Source organism: Hyposmocoma kahamanoa, unplaced genomic scaffold (assembly GCF_003589595.1).
Source record: "Hyposmocoma kahamanoa isolate Upper Pololo Valley unplaced genomic scaffold, ASM358959v1 202, whole genome shotgun sequence".
NCBI classification, from domain to species: Eukaryota; Metazoa; Arthropoda; class Insecta; order Lepidoptera; family Cosmopterigidae; genus Hyposmocoma; species Hyposmocoma kahamanoa.
In genome coordinates, this window is record NW_020653726.1 from 9,114,771 (window position 1) to 9,142,117 (window position 27,347).

Here is a 27,347-nt window from a genome sequence, read left to right on the forward strand (position 1 = left end):
GGGAGGCAAGGTCTGTGACGCGGCATAATGGCGAAATTTTTCTCAGTGCCACTGATCTTCTGCTACAGTCTGCCATGTTAAAAAAGAAGAAGAACATTGTTTGTAACGCCAGATTATATGTGATTCACCACAGTCGGTATTAAAATAAACATTTCTTTTTTCTCCGGCCCGGCGACGTTACTAAATCATTATTTCTGACATCGCGTCCTAATTAATGAACATAAATTTTAATATCACTTGAAATGGAGTTTTATGCGAAGTACTTTATTTTGACATTCATACAATTGTTATTTACTTTAAAATACTGTAATACAAAAGTTTGAATACAAACATTTGCTAGTATTATGAACTGCTATAATATACGTATCGCATCATAGTAATAATGTACAACCAAAATTATGTATCGATCAATGATCATAATATATACGTGTATCAAAGAACATTGGTATTGATATTTAAGTATGTAGGTATAATTAAGTCTTCCTTCGACTCATCTATCTTATTTGCTAAACATCCTGTCTTAATAGCTTGTCAAACAATTAGTTATAGTGACCGGAATGTTACAAAACTCACTTTCCTGTTACAAAGCATAAAATACAATAAAAGCAAACGCGGGCAGCCTTGAATACGGTCACAGGAGATAATGTGTCGACGTCCTTTATCTTTTCTTGCGATTCTTGTCACGAAGACAAACAAAACCCTGCTTTCATCATCACAATTTCTCTGTGTATTTTTTTTACAATGACTGAAGCACCTGAAAGATTTCTGAAAGGACAGATGTCGAATATTTCAATTTTTTACTTTGTTCATATTACTTCTGAAGAAATAAACTTAGGTTGTACTATTATAAAATTGGTAGGATAGGATAATATGTAGTGATAACGATATTCACATCAATAGAGCATACAATTTCCCTTCCACGATTTTGAGAAAATTCCGTATACTTATTTTACTATGACGTGAAATAAAAAAAAAATGTTTTTTTAGTAATTATACCACGGATTTTAAAAGCAACAAATACAATTGAAAGACTACTTACATACTAAAATTAGACGATTCCTCATGGATGTTAACTGTTCAAAATGAAACAAAAGGAGAAACATTAGAAGGGGCGCCATATCTAGGCGATTGTGAAAGGCAAGACTATAATATAACCTACACAATTAAAAGAGGACCGCAATGTTGGATACCTACTAAATTAAACGAGGACCACAATGTTGGAGAACTATTATCTTAGGCTATTAGAACACAATGGAACTATAGGACATTAGAATTCTTAATAGTTTGTTTATATAATTTGTAATCTTTACTATCGATATGTGTAAACATACACACATCAAAAGTGTCTAGGGATCAATCACGGTTTTGCTTATTACTGAAAATCAGATTTTTAAACGATTTTTTTTGGTCTATTTCATTTTCTAATTCGAATTATAGAACTGACCAGAAAAAACTTTTGGTGTTAAAAAATATTTCAAAAACCCGATTTTCAATAATTGGAAAAAATATAATAGCTGCCATTTTTTAAATTGAAGTATGTTACATCGTCTTTCATTAATTTATATAAAAATGTACGTCCATCTCCTGCAATACATTCCAGTATTGTGCACGTATCTCTTCTAAGGAGGTACTTTAAAAAATTTGCATATGTTATTTTTATAGAATATCATGTTTTACTACGATTATATTCATCTATTTTTTTTTTTAAATACTTTGTTATTATTATGGATACAAATCTCAAACTAACACAAAGAAAAATTCCATTCGAAAGGATTTTTCATTTGAGTTAAAATAATTTTATTAATTAATAATAATTTCGCGTGTTGTTTTTATATTATGTAGCTAATTGATATTCCATAGCCTACAGCATTTATCACAAACTTTTGCTATCCATGGTTGGCACAAGGCTCTCACTACGACGTGCTTATCAGGATACAGACACATGAAGCTATGTATCTCCTGACAGAGGCGCTGTAGAATGGTACTACGCTTCATTTACATTCCTACTGCGACCACATTACGGGAGACGCTTCGATGCATGTAAATCAAGGTATGTTTATTCAGTGATGCACACCATCCTGCATAAATAATTATGTTCAGAAATGATAAAACATCAAATAAACACTTTAATATCAGTGTATTAGAGACTAGAATCGTTAGTTGGGATTTAAGTCAACGGTAAAACGAATTTGGTAATGACATACGGTGCTTTTTGACATTGATTTTTAGATGGCTCAGGACGTCTTCGAATTACAAAGTGACGTAGGCTAATGGGATTAGTCGACATAGGATGTTGAGCGGGGAGAGCTAAGGAACGAAGGACAAACGACAATGGATTGTCATAATATAGTATATCAAAAAATATATAAAATATTAATAAATTAATAGCACCCCTTTGTATGTATTGTTTTAACATAGAATCGAAAACGTGAATTGTGTCTAACTGGAACATTATCGTAAATAAATATTTATCTCTAATTGCTCATACAAAGGAAGCTCGAATGGCTTTGAATTCATCAAAATTTGTATTATAATGTCAATTTAATTCAATTACCGCATTACATAATTATTCAATTAGTAACAACCTTTTTTAGTTTAAATTCATGGAAAAATAATATAATCACATGTTGATGGATACAGACAATAACATACATTTTCAAAGTATAAAAAACAATAGGTAAAGTCTTCCGACAAAACAGGAAATATAAAATTTAAAAAAACCAATTTTTTTTCAGCTCTTAAATTCATAACTAAGCTCATCACGTCCTAGCTATTAAATGACGAATATGTATGTAAAAAAACTTACTTGTGTCAGCCATTGCTTCAGTGCTTCCACTCTTAAAACACTAAAGAGAATGTTCGTTACTCACGAGAATTCAAAAGTAAGACATTGCACTGGCCTGCAGCCACTAGAAAGCGCACGCAAAACAGGAGTCCACGACACTGTGCCAGAATGAAGTGTCGGATTGCTCTCGTATGCGGTGCTACGGGCAAGCGAGCGACACCAGTGTGGCGGTGCGGCGGGACGTCTCTGGCGTCTGGCAGCGTACGCGCACGCTCTTCGCATACTAACCACCCGGCGCGACGATAATCGCAACTCTGCCATCCCCGGCGCCTAATCTCTTCAAACACATTTGAGCCCATGTGTAAATATTCCCGGAACGTTATCGTATCCAAATACGGGACTGTAAACACTAAACACGTCCCGATTAATCCGTACGTCTATCTCTGATCACTTCAACGACGAGAACATAGATAGAGACAACGATCCCTGAAAATGCCTTATCAACCGTCATCCAAGGATTTAATTAGCTTACGTAAGATAAATAGAAATATTTAACAACTATGCGCATATTCCGATTCTGATGTACTCGTTATCACTATCAATATCTTCCAATCGGCTACGAGATGCAATAAATTGAGTCAAATTAAGTACAATTCGTAAAGATAATGTAGGTCAAAAGGTCACTGGCGTATGCAACTAAAAGCAGCGCTTGGGTAAATCAAAGTGCCGCTAAATATTATTGTTTTGGAAGTTGCATCTTCTTTTTATCGCTGCCATCATAGAAGCTGGGTAGGGGTCTAAGTGCACGCGCGGGATCAACGCTCGATATCTGGCCCTCTGTCTGCACCGTTGTTGTTTACGACCATCCATCATTTTATCTGCTCCCTTAACGTCAGATACGTACGAGTAACTATTACCTAATAATAGAGCTTACTACGCTTTCCTTAAAAACATTCTTATCGAACCTCGTAAAAATGTCAAATCTAACGGCTTCTATAAGTTGAACGCATGTCGGCTCTGAAAACTTAGCGGATAGCTGGTATTACGATTTGTGTAACAATCACCTTGTATAACTCATAATAAGACAAGTGCCAACATAACGATCTTAATATCAACATTTCAATATTTTTCGCTTAAAAAATTTGCACGATCAAAAGCGTTTATTTGGCAACATAATAATAAATACAAAAAAGACATCGATTCACACCAAGGCAGATTGTACCATTATACCTGTCCTGTGCTAATAATGGCCACATGGCACTTTTTGACATGACATGACACCACATGGCCTGATAACCTGATGTGTACCAAAGATAAATACGATAAAATATGAGTTTAGAGTGGAACTTACCCTTGAAAGGGAAATTTTTCGGTCTCCTCCGCTTGATTGTTTCGTCATCCTTATGCCCAAATTTTGGTGGGGGCATTTTCGGCACCTCACTAGGCATTGTAGTAATTTCTCCATTACCTGCGGCTCCTGTTGCCAAATAACCGCCAACAGAATGTCTTCTACGGCCTTGCAGCGGAATGGTGTAAAAAACTTCTTCCCGCTCATGTGTAGACTCTGGAGTACCCACCTGTATAGGCATTTTGCCTTTCCTGTAGTCGGAAAGAAAAATTAGCATTGTTACGTACTGTACTCTGACTTAGCAGCTCTGACGTAGGAGCTCTACTATCCAGTATAAAGAATATAAGAAACTATCATTGTTAAGAATATCTAGATATTTATAAGAGAGTTGATTTAAAACTTACTTTATTCTAGGGGCGGTAAAGGTATGTCTCATATCACCAGGAGCACAGTCTCCCAGTATGGGCTGCCCTTTGAGAAACCCCTCTGCTTGTTCAGGTTCCTGTGCGGATAGCGACCGTAACAGTGCCCTGAATTCCTTCCTTCTCGGGCTTTCTGGCTCGCGTCTTCTAGGAGAGCCCAAAGATCTAAAAGACTCCGGCCATCGACTTGGGGCCGATCGTGAGTACAATTCCCCTGCATTCTCAGCACCATCAGGAACGTCCTTATTTGGTAACGCAAAGTACGAAGGGTTATCTGTAACAAAACATATATTTACATAAGAAAAACGATATAGTCACTATTGAACTTGCTTGCATACAATCAAAAGTAAACTTGACCGATTTATTCAGTATAGGTGTTGTTTTGGCAACACTCCAAAGAATTGCAAATTGAATTGAAACATTGCGTTTTATGTTTCACCTGTTTATTGTAGCATGATAACAACAATCAAGCTTTCTTCAGCTGAAATGAAACAGCGGTTACCATACTCTAGCCTATCACACATTTTCAGCTACTATGAAATATCAGTAGTTATGCAAAACGAGAACCGTAGATATTTAATCCATTTACATCTGATCATGAAAGTCGAATTTATGGTAATTGGTGGGTACAGATAGCAAGTTTCCGAGGAATTTGTAAGGTTAATAGAAGTTCGAACGTTAACAAAATGTAATTTAGCTATTGCGATCTAAGTAAATAAAGGATTATAAATGTAGATGGGTATTTAAATTACAAAATCCTAATCCAAATCACCTTTACGTAAAATTTTGCATAAACAAGTAAAAGAAACAAACAACCCACTCCTGGAAATTGTTTTTTTTTTTATAATATTAAGTTACGGGACGAACAAGTCGTGCGCCTAATGGTAAGCTACACGCCTATCCATAATAGTTGCAGTGCCACTCAGAGCTTTAAATCGCAAAGATCTGAGGGGCACTGCCACTGCGCCCGCCACCTTGAGACATAAGTTGACAAGTCCCATGTGCCTGTAATTTCACCAGCACCCTTACTCTTCATAACCAGAACTCATTAATGCTAACATTAACTACTTGGGTGCGGAAATAGGTAAGGTGGCAGTACTACCTACCCTGAATGTACTCTTTCACATTGAGCTCTACTGCTACTAATGGTTTGTTCAAAAAACGAAAAGAATAAGAATAATAAATAAATTAAATTGAACTACCTCTGCAGAGTGCTGAAAATGCTGATAGTGTCCCCACTATGGGTAAGTTAGATGACTATCTTTGAGTCTCAATACCTTGTTTGTATTAATAGTGTTATTTGGGTCGTATATTTTTTGTTTTATCAATGATAATGGTGGCACAGCGAGGACGGACAGTTCCGCGGCTGTCGCGCTCGACTCGCGGGAATTATTCAATAAAGGCAATGAGCTAACGGCTCTCCATTACGTCCAGGCAACCTACTTTTGTAAGCCGGAAAATGCGAATTGACGACAATCTTCCCTACTCGCCCTCACGGCTCTACAGGACTGGACCGCTTTATGGCTATGATAACGCAGTATCTCAACTAAGTGTAGGTAACTATACTATATGTAAGTACTTATGCTTCCCGGAATTTTATGATTATATAATAGAGATTTTTAGTAATTGAACATTCGGATCACCAATAATTTTTAAATAAGAAACAATAAAAAATGCAAAATGAACTATATTAAAGAAATTCATTTTCCACTTTTACGTTCGTTTAAAGTTTAAAGTATTGAAACTATTTCCATACAAATAAATTTATACAGGAAAAAATACGTATTTCTAGACTAAAACACGCATTTCTAGAACTGTTCTTTGAGATTTACAGTATGAGTTTTTCCGCTTTGTAAATTTTATGTACTATCAACGGCTGTAGTTTTTATGGTACGCTTTAAATTTTCTACAATCAATTTCATAGTCATAGCTTACCTTGCAATTATTCGACATAATTCAAATGTCGTAAATAACCCAAATTCATTGCCCGCTAGTGTATTTCGAACGTTTTAAAGTACATCTTTTAAAACAGAGATCTGCTTTTTTGTTAAAACCCGCATATGCGTAGCATTTCTACATTTGATGTAGAACAGGGGCAGGATAAAAGGTCTGTCCCTGGAAACATGTGGCAATATAAAAACAAGTAACAAACAATACTGTGTCCCTAATATTATTGTCGTTCTATTACGGAGATATCATAGATGGTTGATGAAATATGTGACAGTAATTGATGGCTCCCCTACTTGCGTAATTACGAAATAGCACGCCGTTGATTGTAATGTATTTATAGAGGAAATATGACAGGAAACGTGGTGAAAGTTCGACTACGGTGTATATCTCAATCACATTGATGCTGTCCTTAAAAACAGGTCAAAAATATTAATATTATACGTGAGTGAAGAAGGCAAAAGAGATATGAATATGCCAAACCCTAGAGGGAAGACAAGCGTGATGAAATGTATGTATGTTGATTGCATACATATATTTTTCTTTACCCAAATGTGGTACACACGGAAGAAAGAAAGTGGTACAGATTCATTATTAGATTACAGATTTTATTTTACACATATGACAGATTAGTATTCTTATTAAACTAACGTGGTGACTACTTTCTTTTTTTACTTTTAATTTGCACACGTCTCTTATGAAAATGAAATAGTTATTATGCTTAAGTGCCTACAACTTCTAACTGACCTAAAATTTTATAATTCTATCTTCGCATTTGTCATTCCGTAAAAAAAGTAATTTACCTAATTGTTTAGCACAAGAGGGCATGTGTTGCGGATAAGGAGAAGAATCGACCGTTGTCTGATGAATCAAACGTCTTCTCGGAACCACAGACTGCTTGCCACGGGTTACATTGAGAGAGATATTTGCTAGTAATGTAGCTGGTAAAGACTAATTTGTGATCTTCTTTGTATTTTGTACGTATACATGTATTGTTTGTTATTATTGAGTTAATAATTCTTGGTTTAACGCCAAAAATGTACTGAAAAAAACGTTACATTTATTTCATGAACTTTTAGCATATTTTGATTATACATGAGTCGACAAAAATGATTTAGCTTAAATTTGTAAACTGATAAAAAGAAACTTGAAAAATTCCATCAGAAACTTTGATTTATCCACTTTTAAGATGCAATTAAAATACCGATAAAGTTATTGGAGAACACTTCCAAGAATTTTTCGAGTCAAATTACAAAAGTTTCAAGAAGATCCCTCGGGCGGACAGCCAATAATATATCTAAATAATAGTACCTGCCTCTGCTTCCGTAAACGCGATTTGTATATAACGCTGCCTGTTTTCAATAAAAGTACGAATATAAAATACAATAATTTCTTACTTATTGCTTTATCTAGCATACATAACTCTAACTCTTCCGTAAATATTAAACTACTTAAAATACCGTTTGTTTCTGTAAAGAAATATTATTTATTTCTTAAAACGATTTTTTTAAATTACTTAATATAAAAAATAAATAAGACTTACTCGTAGCTCGTAAGCAATAGTCAAATTGAGGTCCCATGGTTGTTTACAAGCGGCTTTGGTACGTTGCACTAAACACGACACATGTCGGCGGCGACGCAGCGCGTTATGTTAGGTTCTCTGCGTGCGCGCACGCAACTCAGCGACCAGAAACAGCGGCGGCTGTGCAGGTGGACGCGCGCTTTAGAAGCACACGTGCGGAGCTTTCAGGAAGCTTTCTTTAGCTTGGGCGTAAGGGGAATTGTAAACAGAGCTTTTTGTGGGTACTCATAATATAGGAGAAAAGTATTTGTGTGTGGTTGTATGGTCTGTGGATGATTGTATAATAAATAATTTACTGTATTGATTTATAAGATTTATAGGTACATCATTTTAGGGAGAAATGTTAAGCAATGCGGTTCGTTTTCATTTTAAAAGAATAACTTCCCGATATCTGTTTTTTTTTTGTTCTGCAAGAACCATCAAGGTTAAATCCCATAACTTATTATTTCGCATAAGAAGTTTGTATCGGGCCTAAGCGCACGCGCTTCGGAAGCGACCCATCTCGAGGAATCAGAGGGGATGCTGCGCCCGCGCTGCCGATGCCATGGCGGCGGCGTCGTCCTGATTTTATTTTAGGTTTGTATGCGCGGTAGCTCGGCGTCGATGTTTGTAAATACGCCCTACATTGTTGACATTCATTCATACACCCTGCACGGTATACAACAGTACTGCCTCAATGGGTTAAATATAACGGTGCATAAACATATTCGTCTTCGACGCTATTATTGACTGGTCATTGAATCTATACAGTGGTTACTCTCTAGTTTCTAATACGTCACACTTATATTAGGGTTAGAAAGAACAGATACATTAATTAATGTATGTGCCTACTTATATAATTATTGACCACGATCAATCATGGGTCGTAGCAAAAATAATACGGTTAGGTACATATTATACGTGTTACACATGTCTTCATGTATAGTATGATTTAAACGTAATAAGTGTAAAGTTTTACGTAGGTATGTCTGTTTTTTTTTGTTAAGTTTGTAACCTTTCGGCGGTCTAAGACCACGATGAGAAATGATCACAATTGAAAAGGGCCATTTCTCGAATTCACCATTTATTGAATTGACCTCTTCTTGAATCGATTACAACTTGAATTGGCTATTTCTAGAATTGACCACATCTTGAATTGACCACTTCTATGAAATAGAATGTCAATAAAATAGACCTTCTAAGAATTTGTTTACTTGAAAAAACTAACCAAACAGATGTCACCAAGAGTGCCACTGGTCCTAGTTGCAAGTACGAGTATATATCAAATCAAAACCTATTTGTCCGTTCATACGTTCACCAGTTGTTCATGTTACAAACATAAAAGGTATCGGTAGAACAAAGTTAAAATAAATGTGTGTTGGCAATGGCGCATGACAGAGCAGGGATTACATTCAATCTCGACTCCGCCGACCCGTTCGAAAAATGAGAATTGTGAGGAGGGGTGCCATTATTAAGTCAGTCGATAGATTAGTCTCATGTAGGGTTAAGGCTTCTTACATTCTCTTCAACACCTGTCACTTAACCAAACTACAAAATAACATACATATATAATATACATTAATACAAAACTACTTCACACAAGATCAAGCATTCTGAATTGACTTTTTCTTACAGTACTACCTAACAAAATTACAATGCCTTTTACGCAAGAGCGTGTTTAGCTGAGGCCAATTAATTATTTTTCATTTGGAGGATAAATTAGACATGTAAAACATGTATAATACAATATTACTCATAGCCTTACAAAAATTAGCTAATTTAATTTTGGAACATTAAATTTATTTTTGTCAAATCGTAAAATCGCACACTTTAGTCGTAGAATGATTCCTAAAATGACGACCCCATTAAGTAAAAGTAAAAAAAATATGGCAGATGTCGAAGCAGTGTTTACTTGCGTTGCATCTGGTGGAAAACAAAGCTTTGTTGTTTGGAGCGCGGCGGGACCGCAGCATCTGTAGAGTACTTTAAGCTTATTTCGGGAACTAAAGATACATAATCGTGTAGCATTTCCACAGCACACAATGTTTCTACAGGCATAGTTAGGAGCTAAATGCCATAATACGTTGTTGCAAATGCTTTAACAAGAATGTACGAGAATCGAGATAGAGGATTTCGAATCGATGCGTTTTCGAAGTAGCGCACCAATAAAAGATTTTTGCAACACCTTTGCGTGACTTATGACAAACTCACTCAAATGTACGTATGAGACACGAAATAGGCGTATTTCTCCCTGGAAACAAAATATTGTAAATGTCCAAGCGCTCATAAATAAACTACAATAAAATTGGTTCTGTATTAATAAGTATTTGTCACCATTCATAAAAGTTACGTTTATGATACATGATATAATGAGGTCGAGGTCATGGTCGAAGTTCCAAACGATGGTGTGACCGCCACCTGGCTGAAAGTCTGGCAGTACCAGTGTGGCACGTTCCACCTAGTCAAAGACAGAGTGCAGTGGAGAGGATCGATTGACGGTATACTTGCTCAAAGTCACGATCCTCAGCAGTGAGGTACCGATAGAGGAACAGGAAGAGGACATAATGTAAAAGTATTTTTTTTACACCAAGTGATCGGACGAACAAGTGGTGAGCCTGGTGAAAAGCGACACGCCTGTCCATAACATTAGCAGTGCCACTCAGAGCTTTGTTTGGTGTTCGTCCAGGGAAGTACTGCCACATTACCTATTTCTGCCGCCAAGCAGTAATGTCAGCATTACTGTGTTTCGGTTTTGAAGGGTAAGGGTGCTGGTGACATTACAGGCACATGCGACTTGGCAACTTATGTCTCAGGGTGACGGGCACAGTGGCAGTGCCCCTCAGGTCATTGCGATTTAATATTCTGAGTGGCAATGCAACTGTTATGGACAGGCGTATAGCTTACGAACAGGCGCACAACTTGTTGGTCCCGGTCCCGTTGGTATTATTTAAAAAAATCTTTTTTATCGTATATTAAAAATGTCAGCGACAGGTTAAACTATGCAAAAGTCACTTGTTTCAACTGCTAAGCGCTATGTAAATCACGTAAGGTATATTTTGTAGCTATGATACCTACCTACAACATTTTATATATAAAAGCGATTTTAATGTCATTTTCAAAACAGAATCGAGAGTAAAATCATTTAAGTAACAACCTGTGGATGCTAATACCATCAATTACAATGTTCTTTCTTCTTCTTATTTAGTAACTAGTTACCTAGTAGACTAGGCTCTTGTGGCTGGTGTAATTGAGCATCTTCAGCGCCTTAATTTTGATTTTCTGAAAAATTTATGCGATGTAATTTTTTTTTCTCTTATATGATCTAAATAACTTCGTCTTGGTTTTGCTCTACCTCTCTTTCTTTCCCGATAATACTTCTAAAAACTATTGTGACGTATCAGATGTCCAAATATCTTTCCCCTTCGGTTCTCTATTGTTAACCGACTTCAAAAAAAGGAGGAGGTTCTAAATTCGTCTGTATGTTTTTTAACCGCGATTTGTGAACCGATTTGAATGATTCAATATTCCACCCCTAAAGGTGGCAAACTGGGGGGTGAATTCGTTTTCGCGCACGCAAATTTGGCAAATAGATGTAATTCCACGAATTTTTGAGGTCGGTTTTTTTAGTACTCTGTACTGAGATTATGTTTAAATTAAGCTTCCCTGTTCTTGCACTATTCTTATCACCTCCTCATTAGTTTTTATTTCCGTCCAACTGATTCAATGCACTGCAATATGCAATGTACAAATGAGTAAATACGTAATACACTTCGTGTTCAACCTACATATATACACGTGGAGTTCAAAACCCGTGATGTTTGCGGAATGCAGTTTATTTTAGCAGATCGCAGCTTGCCCGCGATTCTGCATCTCGTTTTCCATCATTAGTCACCGCCAACATATGTAAAGGCTTATTAAAACTACCACATGGAATGAAGCCAACTTATATTTCAACCTCTATAGGTTGATCTCTAACGCTTGGGTTTCAATGAAGTACATTTGTTTGAAAAAGCATTTTGAAAGTCACGATAACATGTGCTGCTGAACGGCAAATTTGCTCGTGACACGTATTTTGACGACGTTGGTAACCCAGCAGTGAGCACTGTGGGTATTTGATGAGGAGGTGTCCTACGCCACCGAAGATATTTTCGTGATTCTGAGCTCTGCTAGAGGAATTTTTCAAGTTAATTATGAAGACCAGGTAATTATGTTCAAAACATTTTTTGTATGTTATATATAATCATATAACCATATTATTACCTACATACTCAATACAAAATATTTAAATATTTTGGGAGTACTTAACGTTCTGAAACAAACATTCCCTCTTTGTAATAATGCAAAATTAAAAAGACGTTTTTGTAGGTAATATATTTAAGTACTTGTAAGCGTGTATGGAGATCAAATCATTCTGGGCTGCATGAGGCACTCGTTTAATAACGGAAATAATAAAAAAAAAATGCATTTTACACCGCACTAATTTCATGTCTTGGTGACTCTGATTTGACATTTGAATGTTCTAAAAATTTACACTGTGTACATTTAATTTTAAGTGAACTGGCTCCTTTTGACAAGTGCTTACCCAATTAATGTAGGTGTTATTCATATAATAAACATGTAGTGTATTTATTTAGGGAAGTACTGCCACTTTACCATTTCTGCTGCCAAAAAGTAATGTTAGCAATACTGTGTTCCGGTTTTGAAGGGTAAGGTGCTGGTGAAATTACAGGGATATGGGACTTGTCAACTTATGTTTCAGGGTCTCGGGCGCAGTGGCAGTGACCCTCGGACTTTTGCGATTTAAAACTCTAAGTAGCACTGCAATTGTTATGGATAGGCGTCTAGCTTACGATCAGGCACAGGACTTGTGCGTCCCGCCACTTGTTATTATTTAAAAAAAAATGTAATCTGCCATTCTAAAGATGCCTGATTAATTTGTTACTAAAAATATAATAATAAATCATTTATTCCGTAAATGTCACAGCACAACACATACACACTATATACCTACATAATTCTTTGCAACTTTAATACAAAATTTAAAACAAATGGAAAGCACAGCATACGTTATTATTCGTAAATGTGAAATATTTTTATAGGTGACTTAGCAACAAGATCGCCTGTTGTACGTTAGCTAATACTTTGCTATTCTATGTTGTCATTGTAATTTTTAATGTGCACTATAGAATATTAATGTATAATAATATATAGTAGCATAGAGCTCCTTAGTAGCACTAGAACTCTTTAGCAGCAGCAGAGCTCCTGGTGTAAGAGTTCAATGAGGCAAGTACTGCCACCATACCTATTTCTGCCACCAAACCGTAATGTGAGCATTACTGCGTTCCGATATCTCAGGATTTTATAAAATAAATATAATTAATTCGAACGAGGATTACATTGCAAGTACCTAATCATTTAGCACAAAACATTCATTACGTCTGTCTTCATGAAAAACATTCCAACGATACCTATAGTAATGCGTGTGTTTTGTCTAGTTTAATAGTGAAACAGTAGGTAATAAGAGTCAATTTCTACTCTATAAGAACACAAGTGGTTAGATAATTCTATGTCATGTCGAACACGATCACCGCGGCAGAGTAGACACAATTGGACGCTTCCGTTCTTGTCTGTCCAATTCGTTCTCACATTTATTTGTATCTGTTTACTTTATAGATATGTACCAACCAGAATGGTTGTATATAAGGAAATGATATTGTAAAAGAATTCCGATAGGTTCTTGAGAAACTAAACCAACTTGTTGAAATTTAGTTTTGGATAACAAGTGACACGTCGACTTTTATCTTCTAAAAAAATTACTTTTGTAGCTCTAAGTAGTAAATTTCACGTAGTCATAGGAATAAGGTAATTTTCATGTTAGTTTTCATTATCTAATTTCGGTGGAAATTTTTATTATTTAAATATTGTAGAATATTATCATGATGCACTGTTTAGCTGTTAACTGTTAAACTGCAATATTATATTCTTTGCACAGTAAATAATAAAAATTGCTATCGAAAACTAACCTGATTAATTACCCAGTACTTATTTTTTTTCAAATTATGAAAGAATATTGCTATCACCATTGACCTACCAAGGTCAATGGCTACCATAGAAAACTTTAAAAGGAATATACCTACTTAACTACGTAAAATACTGATACAGAATATATTAAGTTTCTGGTTAGTAAATCTTGAAAGAATGTAATAATCCAGAGGAACTGATATTCTCCTAATGCATTAACAGAAATCAGTATTAAAACAAGTAATAACAAATGCTCGAGTGTACCACTTATAACAGGTACATCTTAATAGGTCAAATATCTCAGAAATGCGATGAACATTATCCAGATGTACTTCCGAAGCATCTAATGGCAAATTCAAAGTTCATCGACCAACCTGCGCTGGCGTAAGCCACGCGCTGTTCATCATCTCTTCACGATTTACTGATCCGTACCCTACTTACAATCACTTGTACTTAATACCTTAGTATAGTGGGCTATACTATGTTATTATTGACCATAGAGCTGGTATAGCAAAGTTGTGTGCAATGAAACTTTTAGGTAAGCTTATAGTGTGTAAGGTCTTGGATTTGAAGAGTGACTCTACATCACAACTCAGTAATAAAAATCTTAAAGACAATTGAAACAAGTAAATGGGAAAAATATGTAAATGTTAAAAATTTGAATATTAGGTTCAGAAAAATTTAATTGCATATATGTAAGTGTTAAGTTTTTATTGAATGTCAAGATGTTTCGCCACCATGATATTCAATTATTTCTTGTCTTAATGACTCCACTAGTTTGTTTTAATTATTAATACAAAAATTGAACACTTAGAAAAAATTCCTTCGATCCGGCTAGGAGACGTCGGTTCAAATCCGTTGAACCGACGTCTCCTAGCAAACCGTGCCAGACGTTATGTCAACTAAGCTACGGAACGAATCAGCGAACATCACGAATTTCTCTGTGCTTGTTGTCGGATCTTTGTTTTTGGTTTTTAACGACTTTTAGCCTTTTTGCCGTAGCGCCATCTGTGAGAAGTCCATGAAGTATTTCTGTAAGTAATGTAAGTGTTTCTTTTTTAGTTTCTGGCTTCTATGTGGAAGTGTTAGCAAGCTACGAGGGGAGGTCCAAAAGTCCGCGGAATGGAGGGGTTGTAAATAATATAAAACAATAAGGCTATTTTTCCTTTTCTTTTGAGCTCAATACATTTTTTAGATCTCGAAATCAGCTTTTCTATGCCATCGAAAAAATTTTTTTTCTCTTTGCTCTCAAAATGAGCCGATAAAATTCCTTCACAATCCCAAAAAACCGTAGCCATGATTTTTCCAGCCGATTCCGACACCTTAAACTTCTTAGGGGGTGGTGTGCCCTTTTTATGCCATTGCATTGACTCCTGTCTGGACTCGGGCTCAAAGTGATGAACCCAAGTTTCATTTCCAGTAACAATTTGCTCCAAAATTGGGGTAGGTTCTGCGCCACACAGCTCCAAGAAGTGCTTTGATGCATCGATTCTTTGTTGCTTTTGAGGCGGCGTGAGCATTCTCGGCACCAGATGGGTGCACTGACTTTCGTCATGCCAAGATGATCGTGTAGGATCCTCAAAATGGTAGTGTCTGATACTCCTACTAATGCAGACAGCTGTTTCTTCTTCAGACGGGCATCTTCCAATATAAATTTTTCGATTTTTTCAACATTGTCTGATGTGGTGGCCTCAACTGGCCGTCCTGGGCGAGGATCGTCTTCAATTGATTCTCTGCCATGTTTGAAAAGACCGTGACACTTGTAAATCATTGTTTTACCAGGGCACTGATCCCCATAAACAGTTTCCATCTCATTCATAATGGTTTGAGGAGGTTTTCCTTGCTTGGTAAGGAATTTGATGACAGCACGAAACCCGATTTGCTCCATATTTGCAGTTTTCTTCCGGATTTACTTGTTTGTAGGGCGATATCTTGTAAACTAATGAAGTTAAAAGGGTGAAGCTTGATATATATACCCCTAATGAGTATCTGATTAGTACCACATCAAGCAAGCGTAATTAGCGGGCTCCCGCCCCCTCCATTCCGCGGACTATTGGACCTCCCGTCGTATATTTACAAACTGACACTTTGTAATTTAAAGTTCTGAGTGGCACTGCAACTGTTATGGATAGGCGGGTCGCTTACCATCAAGTGCACTGTGTGTGTCACTTGATATTATTAAAAAAAAATACCGTTGTCGCCAAAAACAAGCGAGAAATTAAGCTAAATTTTAATCCTGTCGAGGGTATATAACGGTAACCCCACAGACCAGATAACCAAGGTCAGGAGAATCTCTTTTTTTAAACGCGTTTTTTAAACTGCTTTAATGAAGTAATTATCGAATATCTAATTAAATTATCCTCATTGAAAATTATTATAAATAAATATTTAGAACGTTATCTCAAACAGGCCTGTCCCTCGTGAATACAAAAGCCTATCCCAGTAGGTAATTAATTTCTTGATTGATGTGACCCATTTCAAAGTTCTTAATTGCTCCTTTAAACTTTATCTCTTGTACGGCAGGAACGCTGACTTTTTGATAACAGTTTGTTTACTCAACAATTCGCATGTTATTGTTTTGTTTTATAGACATTTAAAGGGCTAATATACATTAAAAGCGTTTGAAGTACGTACATTAGACTACATCAAATATATGAAATTAACAATATGCTTTATACTGCTATACTTTAGGCACACTAGCTACAAAGTCCTCAATGTTTTCCGATATCGTTTTACAGAAATAAAGGGCATGCGGACCCTATGGATCTAGAGGTACAAATACAAAGAATGGGAATAAGTAGTCTCACCCGGGCATGTGGTACTTTCGGCCTTTTATTATTTCCACCAGTTCAGTTGTGGAACCAGCTAGCTCTCTGGTTGATGTTTTGGTGGTATGACGGAGACAGTGTACGTATCTATTTTTATTATGTATAATTTTAAAACAAAGTATTTATGAGGATACAAGGTATCTACGAACAGTTACATATATAAATCAGAACGGAAAAAATAGATTTCGTTTCAGACGTTTTCGAGATGTGGTGAAAGGGTTGTAACCCTAACTAGCTGTGAACAGGTTCATGGCAATGAAACGGGAAACTTCCGGTCCACAAAATTTATTAAAGAAGTAAAGTTTAAAGAAAGGCTGTAACAAAAAGGTGAATGTAAAAAACAGGTATAACAGTATAAAACACTCCCTACACTTTGTTATTAAGACACTTACCCCTAAATGGGCCGAGTAACTGAATTACAGATATAGGTACACGAAGTCTGTAGACTGTTATAAATTATTACACATGATTTAGCTTATGAAATGATTATAAACGTAATAAAGAACCAGAATTAGCGATTATACGCGATGGAATTTGAAACAGCTCCGACTGTTGTGGCGGTCGAGTTGGGAGTGACCGTGGTACGAAAACAAAATGAGAAAGTGAAGAAAGATGGAACAATTCAAATTTAAAATTTAAATACATGTAAAATAAAAAAAATGATAGGATACAAGCGGAGAGAGGCGATACAAAAAGGTGAGATGACGGTGTAAGGAGGTCACATCATCACAGTGGTGTTGGAGAAGGATGCTCCGTATACCTTGGACCACGGTCCATAATTGAGCACAACCTTGATAAACTGGTTGTGGTGGGTAAGATGGAGGGAAAGAGAGTCTCACCTCGCCGATGGAATGACCAAGTGACCGCCCTCACTGAGAAGACAGAATCAGGTGGAAGAAAACCGTCAATAAAGTCTCGAAAACCATTCGGGGACTTGACCATCAGCAATAAAGATAACGACCAAGAAGAAGACACATGCAAATATAAACGCTTTGTCAACGTTGTATATGTGTCGTTTGACAATTGTTTTCCTTAAATTATGTAATGTTAAATACAAGCGGCTTTGTGATATAGAGAAAGCTAAAAGAATACGAGTGGGTCTTTGAGTGACTTCGCCCATGAACTAACTCGTAGTTTTTTACACCTTAATACAAATAACCAACATATTTATGTATAAGAATCGTTTCGAATAAAGACATTGGGTACTAGTCGACAGTACCTACTCATAAAACCTTTAATGAGCTAATTAAACCCTACCGCAAAGTAAAATCATTTCAAAGAAACAACTTTTTGGACTGCCCACGTACACTAATAAAACAGTTCCAAACCAGTGAGTTATTTTTAAGATCAACAGAATACGTTTATATTATGACCGACCATATGAGCTCTGTGTTAGGACCGCTTGTTCTATGAAGTAAATGAATCATTTAGGGTTAAACCTCAAAATAAAAAATTACTCGCTTATAAATTACTCAAATGTGCCATAGAAATTTATAGACTTAACAATATAACATGTTAATTCACGTATTTTATACATAAAAATATTAATATTAAAAAGCACAGGACGCCAAATGTTTAAGTCGAAAAATACTATTTGTGTGTGACAAATACAACGTCAAGAACCTTAATAAAGTCATGGCATGTAGATTATAGATATAGGTAGATGTTCAATGAAAGTTATTTACAAATAGATTGTTTACAGGCTTTCATTCTCAAAAAAACCCTAAAACCCGGTTCTGACCCGGTAGTTTTTGTTTATAGTGTTGTTTTAGTTTTTGAAAAGCTTAATTGATTTTTCTATAATGATGACACTAATTACTCTAGTTTGGAACCATTAGTACGCGAGTCTGACTCACGCATGCTTTTTTATGCTAATACTAGTAACTGACTATGAATCCGTTCGCGTGGTAGGTATGCAGAAGCAAGAGTTAAAAACACGTAGCTGTAGTTCTCACCAACAAAGTTGCGTTTATTACTAGCGGCATTAACGCATAAATATACCTACGTAAAGAATAATGAACTAGTAAATTATGTTTTGAATTTATCATCTCATGTAATAAAGTAGCTTGTGAAGGCTTATTTCCATTGTAATATAAAATATCCATACAAGAAATGAGCTTGCCTGATTTCTAAATGACCCAATTTTTTAAGTTGAATCTAGGACAATCTTTTTTTAAAACAGATAGCGTACACTTTGATGTGGCATTCCTTACCCAAGGCCTAATGTCCTTATAAGTAAATAATCTTTGTTTTAAAATAGTTCAAAATGATATAGAATAATATGAAATGTATACTTAGGTACCTCTGTTTTCTAAGGCATTCATAATACCTACCAACTTAATAATAAATTGCGTAAACCATTAAGGAATGGAAAAACAATCTTTAAAGTTCTTGAAATTCAGATTTATTATTATATCATGAAGTTAACGATCGATTTGGCCTTTGTCCATTCAATGTTTGTGAATAAATAAATCTGAGATATAAATAGAAACGGTCTTATGTCCGTTCTGTGATGTCGCGTGAGGTTTAGATAAATTACCAATTGATGGGGAAAAAACTTTCCTACAACGCGGTTCAGTTGTGCTTATGGGCGAATGTGCTTATGTGTGCCTAAGGGTGAAGCACGGAAGAAATGTGGTCTGTGGGGTGAAGTTATATAAATTACGTCTGTAGTCATATGCAACTAACGTACAGGTACTAATACCAGTAGTACTAATACCAACAAAAACTTATGTAAATAAATTAAGTCATCAGTTATTTAACACCCGATTCAATTTTCAGAGTGAGTAAATGTCTAATAAATTTCATGTCAGAGGCGTCGTAAAACAATGAGACACGTAATATAGAAATTAGGTAGGCAGTTTATTTAATCGATCGTAACAAAAAATTAGAGGTTGACAAACTTTTGGAGACACGCCGCGAATAGAAAATATGGGAACGAGTCCGATTGTTGTCAAGCATTCATATGCTACTCACCCATTGGCGGGACATCCGCCGGGACTTCCGCTGCCAAAGATGGAAGATGCGCGCTCCTAGTTCGTTGACATACGGATCTGGTACATGACAACAAGATTATTTTGGTAAACCATGCAACACAATTCGACGGAGCTTATAATAATTTCGGGAGCGCGGAACGCGGCCGAAGCGTGCGGCGAGCTGAGTAAACTTGCGTTTGCGCGTCTTCTAGAGCTATTTTTGATGCAAAAGCGATGGGACGCCAATGTCGAGAGCATGCACAGAATATGCAATGTCACCAGTCTTCGTTTATGCATAGGATGAGCTCAATTCTCTTACATTATTGCACCCCATTTACGTACCTGTTAGAATGCTTTGAATATCGAATAAAAATAATAGAATACCTATGTTTCTGAGCTAAGTCAAAATTTGTTCCGAGAGTGTCTTCGTATCTAACGTTTCGTAGTAAATGTGTAGTAAGTAAGGAATAGAATATAAGAATTCCAAATTGTTAACGGTTCAATTTTATATCAATACACTTTTTTTAAGGTAACGTTACATTTTCTAAAATTCGTGCAACACCACAAGATATATATATATAAGGGATACTAAATAGAAATTTATTACCTAATAAGTGTGATGTAAAGGCAATAAGCGACTCTTCTCATAAACTTTTTCTCCAATCAACATAAACAGAACCGGAATATAGAGTCGTCTATAACATTTTATATTTCGCGGATTTATTTCGCGGCAATCTTTTTTTTTTTAATTATTGCTGGCCATGGAAATAATGTCCTTCAGCCGAAAACATAAACGTTTAATTATATTTCTGTAAATATGGCCACCACAAAGAGGATAGGCAATTTGAAGCGGCTTGCTTGGATTGACTCGGGATTCCTTAGAACGGGCCGATACGGGTATTTTAGTTCGAGATTCGTATAATTTCGCGTTTTAATCTTCGATTAAGGCACAATAGCACTATCCTATTCCACTTTAAACTAGATTTCACAAAATAATTGAAAGTCAAAATAAAAACGACACTTTTCCCTCCAAAAGGCCCAGAGCGAATCTCGCGGCAATCTGTTTTATTTTCGTTCTGAAATTTACTGAATCTACACAAAACTTACTTTCTTAAACACAAAACTTATTTTCTTATTCAATAACGAACACTTTGTGGCGACAATAACTAACTAGTACAATGGAATAAACAGTTAGAAACAAAAAATGACTCAGAATTGCGTTTCAAGAACGAAAACATCTATATGTAAAACTAAAACAGCAAAACAGGTTTCCAAACGAAAACTAAGAATCCGATTCTTAATACATCTAACGCAAAGCGCACATTATACTTTCCATTGCGTAACTAAAGTTACAGGTTTGGTGTTTGCTTCACAAAACGCGCATTGTATGGAATAAATTATAAATGTTAAGTTGATCCAAGAGTTCACAATCCGCTTTCGTATTGATTAGCAGCACTGCGCAGGGAATTTCATTCATTGCCTCATTGCTCAACTCGAACACTCACACAGACAAGATTGGGATCAATACAATGCGTGCTGAAATACAAATAACTGTATCTAGCCTCTATACAATGAGCAATGTAATATAAAAGTGACCCGGCCGCGAGCTGTGGAGAGGAAGGTGCGCCGATGGCGCAGAGTCGAATATCACTTCAGTGAGTATTACCGTAGTGTGCGGTTGTGTTAATATAGTGTTGAGCTGATGTCTAACGTTTTAATAGAAGAGAAAGTGTCCGTGTGAATTTGTGTATGGGTGGAGGACGACAAGCGGCACACAAAGACAGGTGACTGATTACACACGCAAGCAAAACAGTATCCGCTGGGGTTTCGCAAGGGAGGGTCGTGAAGATGACGGGGGTGGACGAGATAATAAATTATCAAAGGCACCCTGACGACGACTTCTATGCTCTTCTGGGCTGCGACGAAAATTCCAGCGTAAGTTATTAATAATTTTTTTGTAATTTTTTTTATAATTTTAGAGTTGTATTGATTGTCGCTTGTTGACCTTATTTTAGTAGAGGCCGTGTAAGTTGAGTTGACCTACATTGTTAGACAGAGGTATAGATAGTAAGTCTATTGAACCTGCGTCTTTTGCAACGAATTTCGTGAAATCAATGTGCGTCATTGTGTTTTTTTATGGAAATCCCCTCTAGTCAACTTATTTACCGCGACTGCGGCGGTAACGTTCGCGTTACGTTGCAGCTTTGCGCACCTATCTCGCTTGAGCACCTCATTTAATTACCATAATTGACACACGTTGTCGTCGCCAGTAACAGTGACATTCAAAACCTCGTTAAGTTGAGCGAACATTTCACGAAGTTATAATGTAGAGTTTATGTGGTATTGCTATTTGAATTTATTAAAAAGTAACACATATATGTTGTATCTAAATCGGTATTTTAATTCACATGTCATCTATTTTTTGTGAAGATATATAGAATAATAATCTTACCATATCGAGTTCTTAGGTTTTCGCGATTGTTACACATAGGAAATGAAACTATTTTTTCGGATGTAAATCGCGTATAGGATTTGTATTTTTCGAATAAACCAACGTTTTGGGCCCTTTACAAGTTCCATGGTCACAGGACCAAGACAGTTACGTCTAATATTAATGCAAAATTTTTCAGTATTGTTACAAAAGTTATTAAAATAATTAACTTATTGAGTTCTCAGGCTTTCGCGATGGTTACACATTGAATCAACTGTGACCATCTGACCTGTAAAGGGCCCTAAACGTTGGTCTGTTTGAAAAATTAATATACGCGATTTAAATCCGGAAAAATGGTTTCATTTCCTAAATTACCTTATTTTTAATTTTTTTCAAAGGAATATTCCAATTTGCGCTACATATATTGTACAAATTATTTTATTTTAACAATATTAGACATAACTGGTTGATGACTTTACCATCTCAGTCACCCGTGACCATGGGACCAGTAAAGGGCCCGAAACGTTGGTTTGTTTGAAAAAAGAAATATATGCGATTTAGTAAGATAATAGTTTCATTTCCTAAGTAACCTTACCAGTTAAAAAATGTGGAGTAAAGCACATTTGCGGATTTATTTCCGACTTTAGTCTCCCAAATACTATTAACTTATGACTAAAAAAAATAAGATAAATATTACGAAAATAATTAAACATACACAAATAAAACGAATTTATAATAACAAATCATAACTTTACACTTCAAGTAACAACAACGTAAGACTTGATTAGGTATCTCACAACTCAAAAGTTATCAATATTGTTCGCCTACACCTAAATATTTTAAATACGCAATTTCTATACAGGTTGATCTATTCAGTGTTCTAATTTTTTTTACGCAGAGGACGTGGTACTGATCCATTTGAAACATTAGTTCCGCGAAAACCAATAGTATGGAAGTTATGATAGTTTTTTAGTCCCATTTTGAAAATTTTGTACTCTACTCAGCTGAATCATTGGAATTTGGAAACTATTCCACTAGTGTGGTGTGGAAAAGGAAAGTAGTGTGGCCGTGTATGCAATTAAATTAGTCATTTTTTCTCACGATGTTTTTACTTAACCTTTATGGCATGGTTTATGATTTCTTTTTATTTTAGGCTGAGCAGATCATCGCCGAGTACAAGGTACTCGCTCTGCAGTACCACCCCGACAAGAACGATGGCGATAAGGATGCACAAGCCAAGTTTCAAAAACTGAAGGTACCTTAGGACATTGTAAAACAAAATCGAATTATATAATTTAATATCATTAATTAACTTAATGATTATCACTAGTATCAGGTTCCTTACCACGGTATGACTTCTTTTTATTTTCCCGATATTTCGGAACGGTTGCACGCTCCATGGTCACGGGTTGACTGCTTCACGGGTTGAGCGTGCAACCGTTCCGAAATATCGGGAAAATAAAAAGAAGTCATACCGTGGTAAGAAACCTGATACTAGTGATAATCATTTAGTGAATAACCACGAAAGTCTTAAAAAAATTAATTAACTTGTTGTCTTGTGTGTCTTGATCAATTTTCTTCGAATAAGGTCCGAGTAATTAGATAATTACAAAAATCATTTCATTAACTCACCTAATAACTGAAGTAGTCAGTGAACTGCTTCGAATAGGTATGTAAATAATTTATTATGAAAGATTATAAATTAAAATCTTCGTACATTTTTTTTATGTACTTTATTCTTGATTACAGGATGCCAAAGAGACTTTGTGTGATCCGGCTAAGCGCGCTCTCTATGATAAGTGGAGGAATAGCGGCATAGCTATGGGATACAAACAGTGGCTGGGCATGAAAGACCACGTCCAGCAATCTATGCACTGGTCCAAGCCCAACACTAAGGACCGCATGCTGGAGGGTGAGGGAGGTCGCTCTGGGCCTTCCAGCCTCGGACCGACTAACGCTGCGGCCCGCCGCGCTTCCGAAGGTGGCGCCGCACTCTGGGGCCGTTTCAGCGGCAACCAGGAGCCGCCCTCTGAAGTCATCTCCAAGTTCCGCAATTATGAAATCTAATTCCATAGTTGCGAGCTTTAAAATTCCCGCCCTTCTTTATTTGTTCACTTTGGCTCTTCCATTCTTTGTTAATTTTTGTTATTAAGTTTAGTTTTAAAAGAGGTTAGTTGTGCCCTGATCTCTTTTTGCAATTATGATGTGTGATCGGCACAGCGCTCGTGATTACCAGGCTGTTATCACTTGCCATTTGAATTCTCTTCGTGTTGTATTTGACTAGAAATCTACTAATTAGTACTTATTATTAGATTTAAGGTCGGTTTAATTAGTTTTAACGGCACAATATTCATCACGTCAGCTCAAGAACAAACTCGAATGTGGCTCGGTATCTTAACTAAATGTATTACTATGTTCGTTGTGCTAAATGTATTCTGTTGTATGTTAGCGGTTAAAATTAGCATCCTACCCCTTAGCGCTCTTGACTAGTGTCAAACACTTCTAGCCTAGTACCCTTAGCTGTAAGCTATGCACATTCCTGATAAAACACAAGAGTCTGATTATTAAACATTTCTGCTGTAGAACAATATTTTATCTATAAGTCTTTATGATATTTTGAAGAGTTATATTTTTGACCCTCTTTTATGACTATTTATCTTACTATAAGTATTATTTTTCAAGATGGATGTGGATTATATCTGTAATAGTTGTGAAATTTAATACAGGGTATAGAGGAGACAGGGGATGTTCCGTTTAGTTCAGCTCTCCGATTTTGTTCGCGACGGCGACTCTGTATATGTTCAATAAAATCACAGTATTTGATCCAAAATAGATGTTGTGTTCCCCAGTAGAGTTTAATCATAGTCGACTCTACGTAGAGATTAATAGGCATATTCTATGTGTTACATGAATGTTTTTAATCAGTATTTACGTTGGATGTTTAAGAAATATCAATGTGCGTTTAAATTATATTGATGGAGTAGTGAATTTTAAAATTTTAAATGTTTTACTCGATGGGAATCTCTTACAAATTTTATGCCAAATGTTTATGATAATACTTTATTTTTGATGTAATGATAAATATCGTCTTGGAAACAATAAACGTTTACCATACATTCGAGTTTCATTAATTACACCATTTAGTAAATATAGCCTATAGCAGTAAGTATTATTGCAAAACAACTCTATATCTTTGCTTATGATTCAGAAGAAAACAATGTTTGATAAGAATAAAAGCGTCATGTTTTTTAAAACATGCGAAAGACAGTGTAGGTATTGAATATCAGCGAATTGATTAATTTGTATCAAGGTCGTTGGTACTAAACATCATCTATTGTGTTTACCTTCGCTATGTACTCAAAAGTACATATAGAAAAAAAACAAGGAAATTAAAAAACACAGGTAGGTTATGTATATTTATAAATCTAATTAAGTATGTACTGCTAAATACTCATCAGATAAATAATTCAAAACCTATATAAACGACAACATTAAGTAGAGCTCCTTGTGAAAGATTTCATCCAGGTAAATACTGCCATCGAGCAGTAATGTCAGCATTACTGCTACCAGTTTTGAAGAATATGGGTGCTGGTGAAATTCCTAGCATATGGGAGTTATGTATTTATGTTTCGAAGTGACGGACACAGCTGCAGTGCCCCTCAGATCTTTGCAATTTAAAGCTCTGAATGGCACTGCAACTATTGTGGACAGGCGTATCGCTTAACAACGGGCCTTCTATTTGTTTGTCCTGTCTCTAGGTATCTTAAAAAAAGTACCTACAGTCACAGCGTCTATTATTCATTTCCAGTATAAGATAACACACGATGTTGTTAGTGGCCGTAGTAAAACTAGATATTAAGTGTAATGGTATAGCTAGCCGTGTAGTGGTTCGTACCTACTACGTATCAATCTTTAAGAACTTATCCAATCTCGAAGTGAGAATTACTGGATAAAAACATGTTGATAAAGAACGGATTCACTCCTAAGAAAAATTGCTGACATAAATTAATGAAAGACTCTTATCGGTCCTATCTACATCCTCTAAGGGAATGGAGAAAATTTTGTAACAAAAAGAGTAAGTATCTAGCGAAAAAGATTTTTATCACAAAAAAAGGTCTTTTATAGTATACATACGAGATAGAGTATGAAAAACACTAAAGGCGCCTAATATAATAAATATTTCCTGCTTCACGTTTCATGTAATTCGTTTAGAAATGTAAGGCACCATGTACTTGTAACATGGGACTAAAACCACTATTATAAATATGTTTTTCTGCCTTTTAGGTATTTCTGCACTGTTATTACAGAGGCAAAAATGTAATTTGAAATAATTTCAGAATCTAATGAAATGACTTTATTGTTCAATTATGATTATTTTTTATTTATATCATATGTAAGTTAAGAAATGATAAGCGTAAAAGTTTTTTTATGTAATAATAAATATCAAAAAAAAATAATTAATATCAAGTAACGGAACGTACAAGTCGTAAGCCTGATGGTAAGCTACACGCCTGTCCATAACAATTGCAGTGCCACTCAGAGCTTTAAATCACTAAGATCTGAGGGGCACTGCCACTGCGTCCGTCACCCTGAGACATAAGTTGACAAGTCCAAAAATCGATGATTTGATGAAATAATATTTTTAAACTCGTACGCGTCCCGCTGATCCCACAGTGGTATGTACAGATGGACATATCCCATAGATGGATAGTACAAATGAATAAACATATACCGAGCGTCTCACGGCGTGGGATTTACATTTACTTTAAATATTGTAGACAGGCTATTTAGCTTCAAGGAGACATTTGGAGACACTGCTTTATTTTTTGTAAATAAGTAATACTGAATATAAAGATTTTTAAAAGTTATTTACATTATCTGGGAACCAAATTTTTGATGCCGATCGAAAACCTAATTATAAGAATTAATTCCTTTTAAGTACCTACCTAACATAGTACATGAATTTAAAGGAACACCATCAAAGACACTTAAAACACATGTTACAAAGGACATATACAGTTTTAAAGTA

General features: G+C 35.8%; 2 protein-coding genes across 4 annotated transcripts in view; one reads left to right on the forward strand and one right to left on the reverse strand.

The window, feature by feature from the left end:
* Positions 1-20,048, reverse strand: part of LOC113227217 (phosphoinositide 3-kinase adapter protein 1) — a 34,546-nt gene extending 14,498 nt beyond the window's left edge. Inside the window, exons 1-3 of one of the 3 annotated variants that reach the window (XM_026460111.1) lie at positions 19,889-20,048; positions 4,538-4,829; positions 4,137-4,384 (exon numbers count right to left, since the gene is read on the reverse strand). In XM_026460111.1, the coding sequence (XP_026315896.1) occupies positions 4,137-4,384; positions 4,538-4,829; positions 19,889-19,892 (544 nt within the window). In that variant the 5' untranslated portion in view covers positions 19,893-20,048. Of the gene's footprint in view, positions 1-2,806; positions 3,034-4,136; positions 4,385-4,537; positions 4,830-8,045; positions 8,140-19,888 lie in introns of those variants that run through there. The other 2 variants (XM_026460110.1, XM_026460113.1) reach the window with 2 other exon arrangements.
* A 1,435-nt stretch (positions 20,049-21,483) lies between these two features.
* LOC113226874 (J domain-containing protein) lies at positions 21,484-25,339 on the forward strand. The gene is made up of 3 exons (XM_026459662.1): positions 21,484-21,822; positions 23,472-23,573; positions 24,068-25,339. Exons 1-3 carry the CDS (start codon positions 21,736-21,738, stop codon positions 24,383-24,385), a joined length of 507 nt encoding a protein of 168 aa, XP_026315447.1. The 5' UTR covers positions 21,484-21,735; the 3' UTR covers positions 24,386-25,339.
* The last annotated feature ends 2,008 nt before the right edge of the window (positions 25,340-27,347 follow it).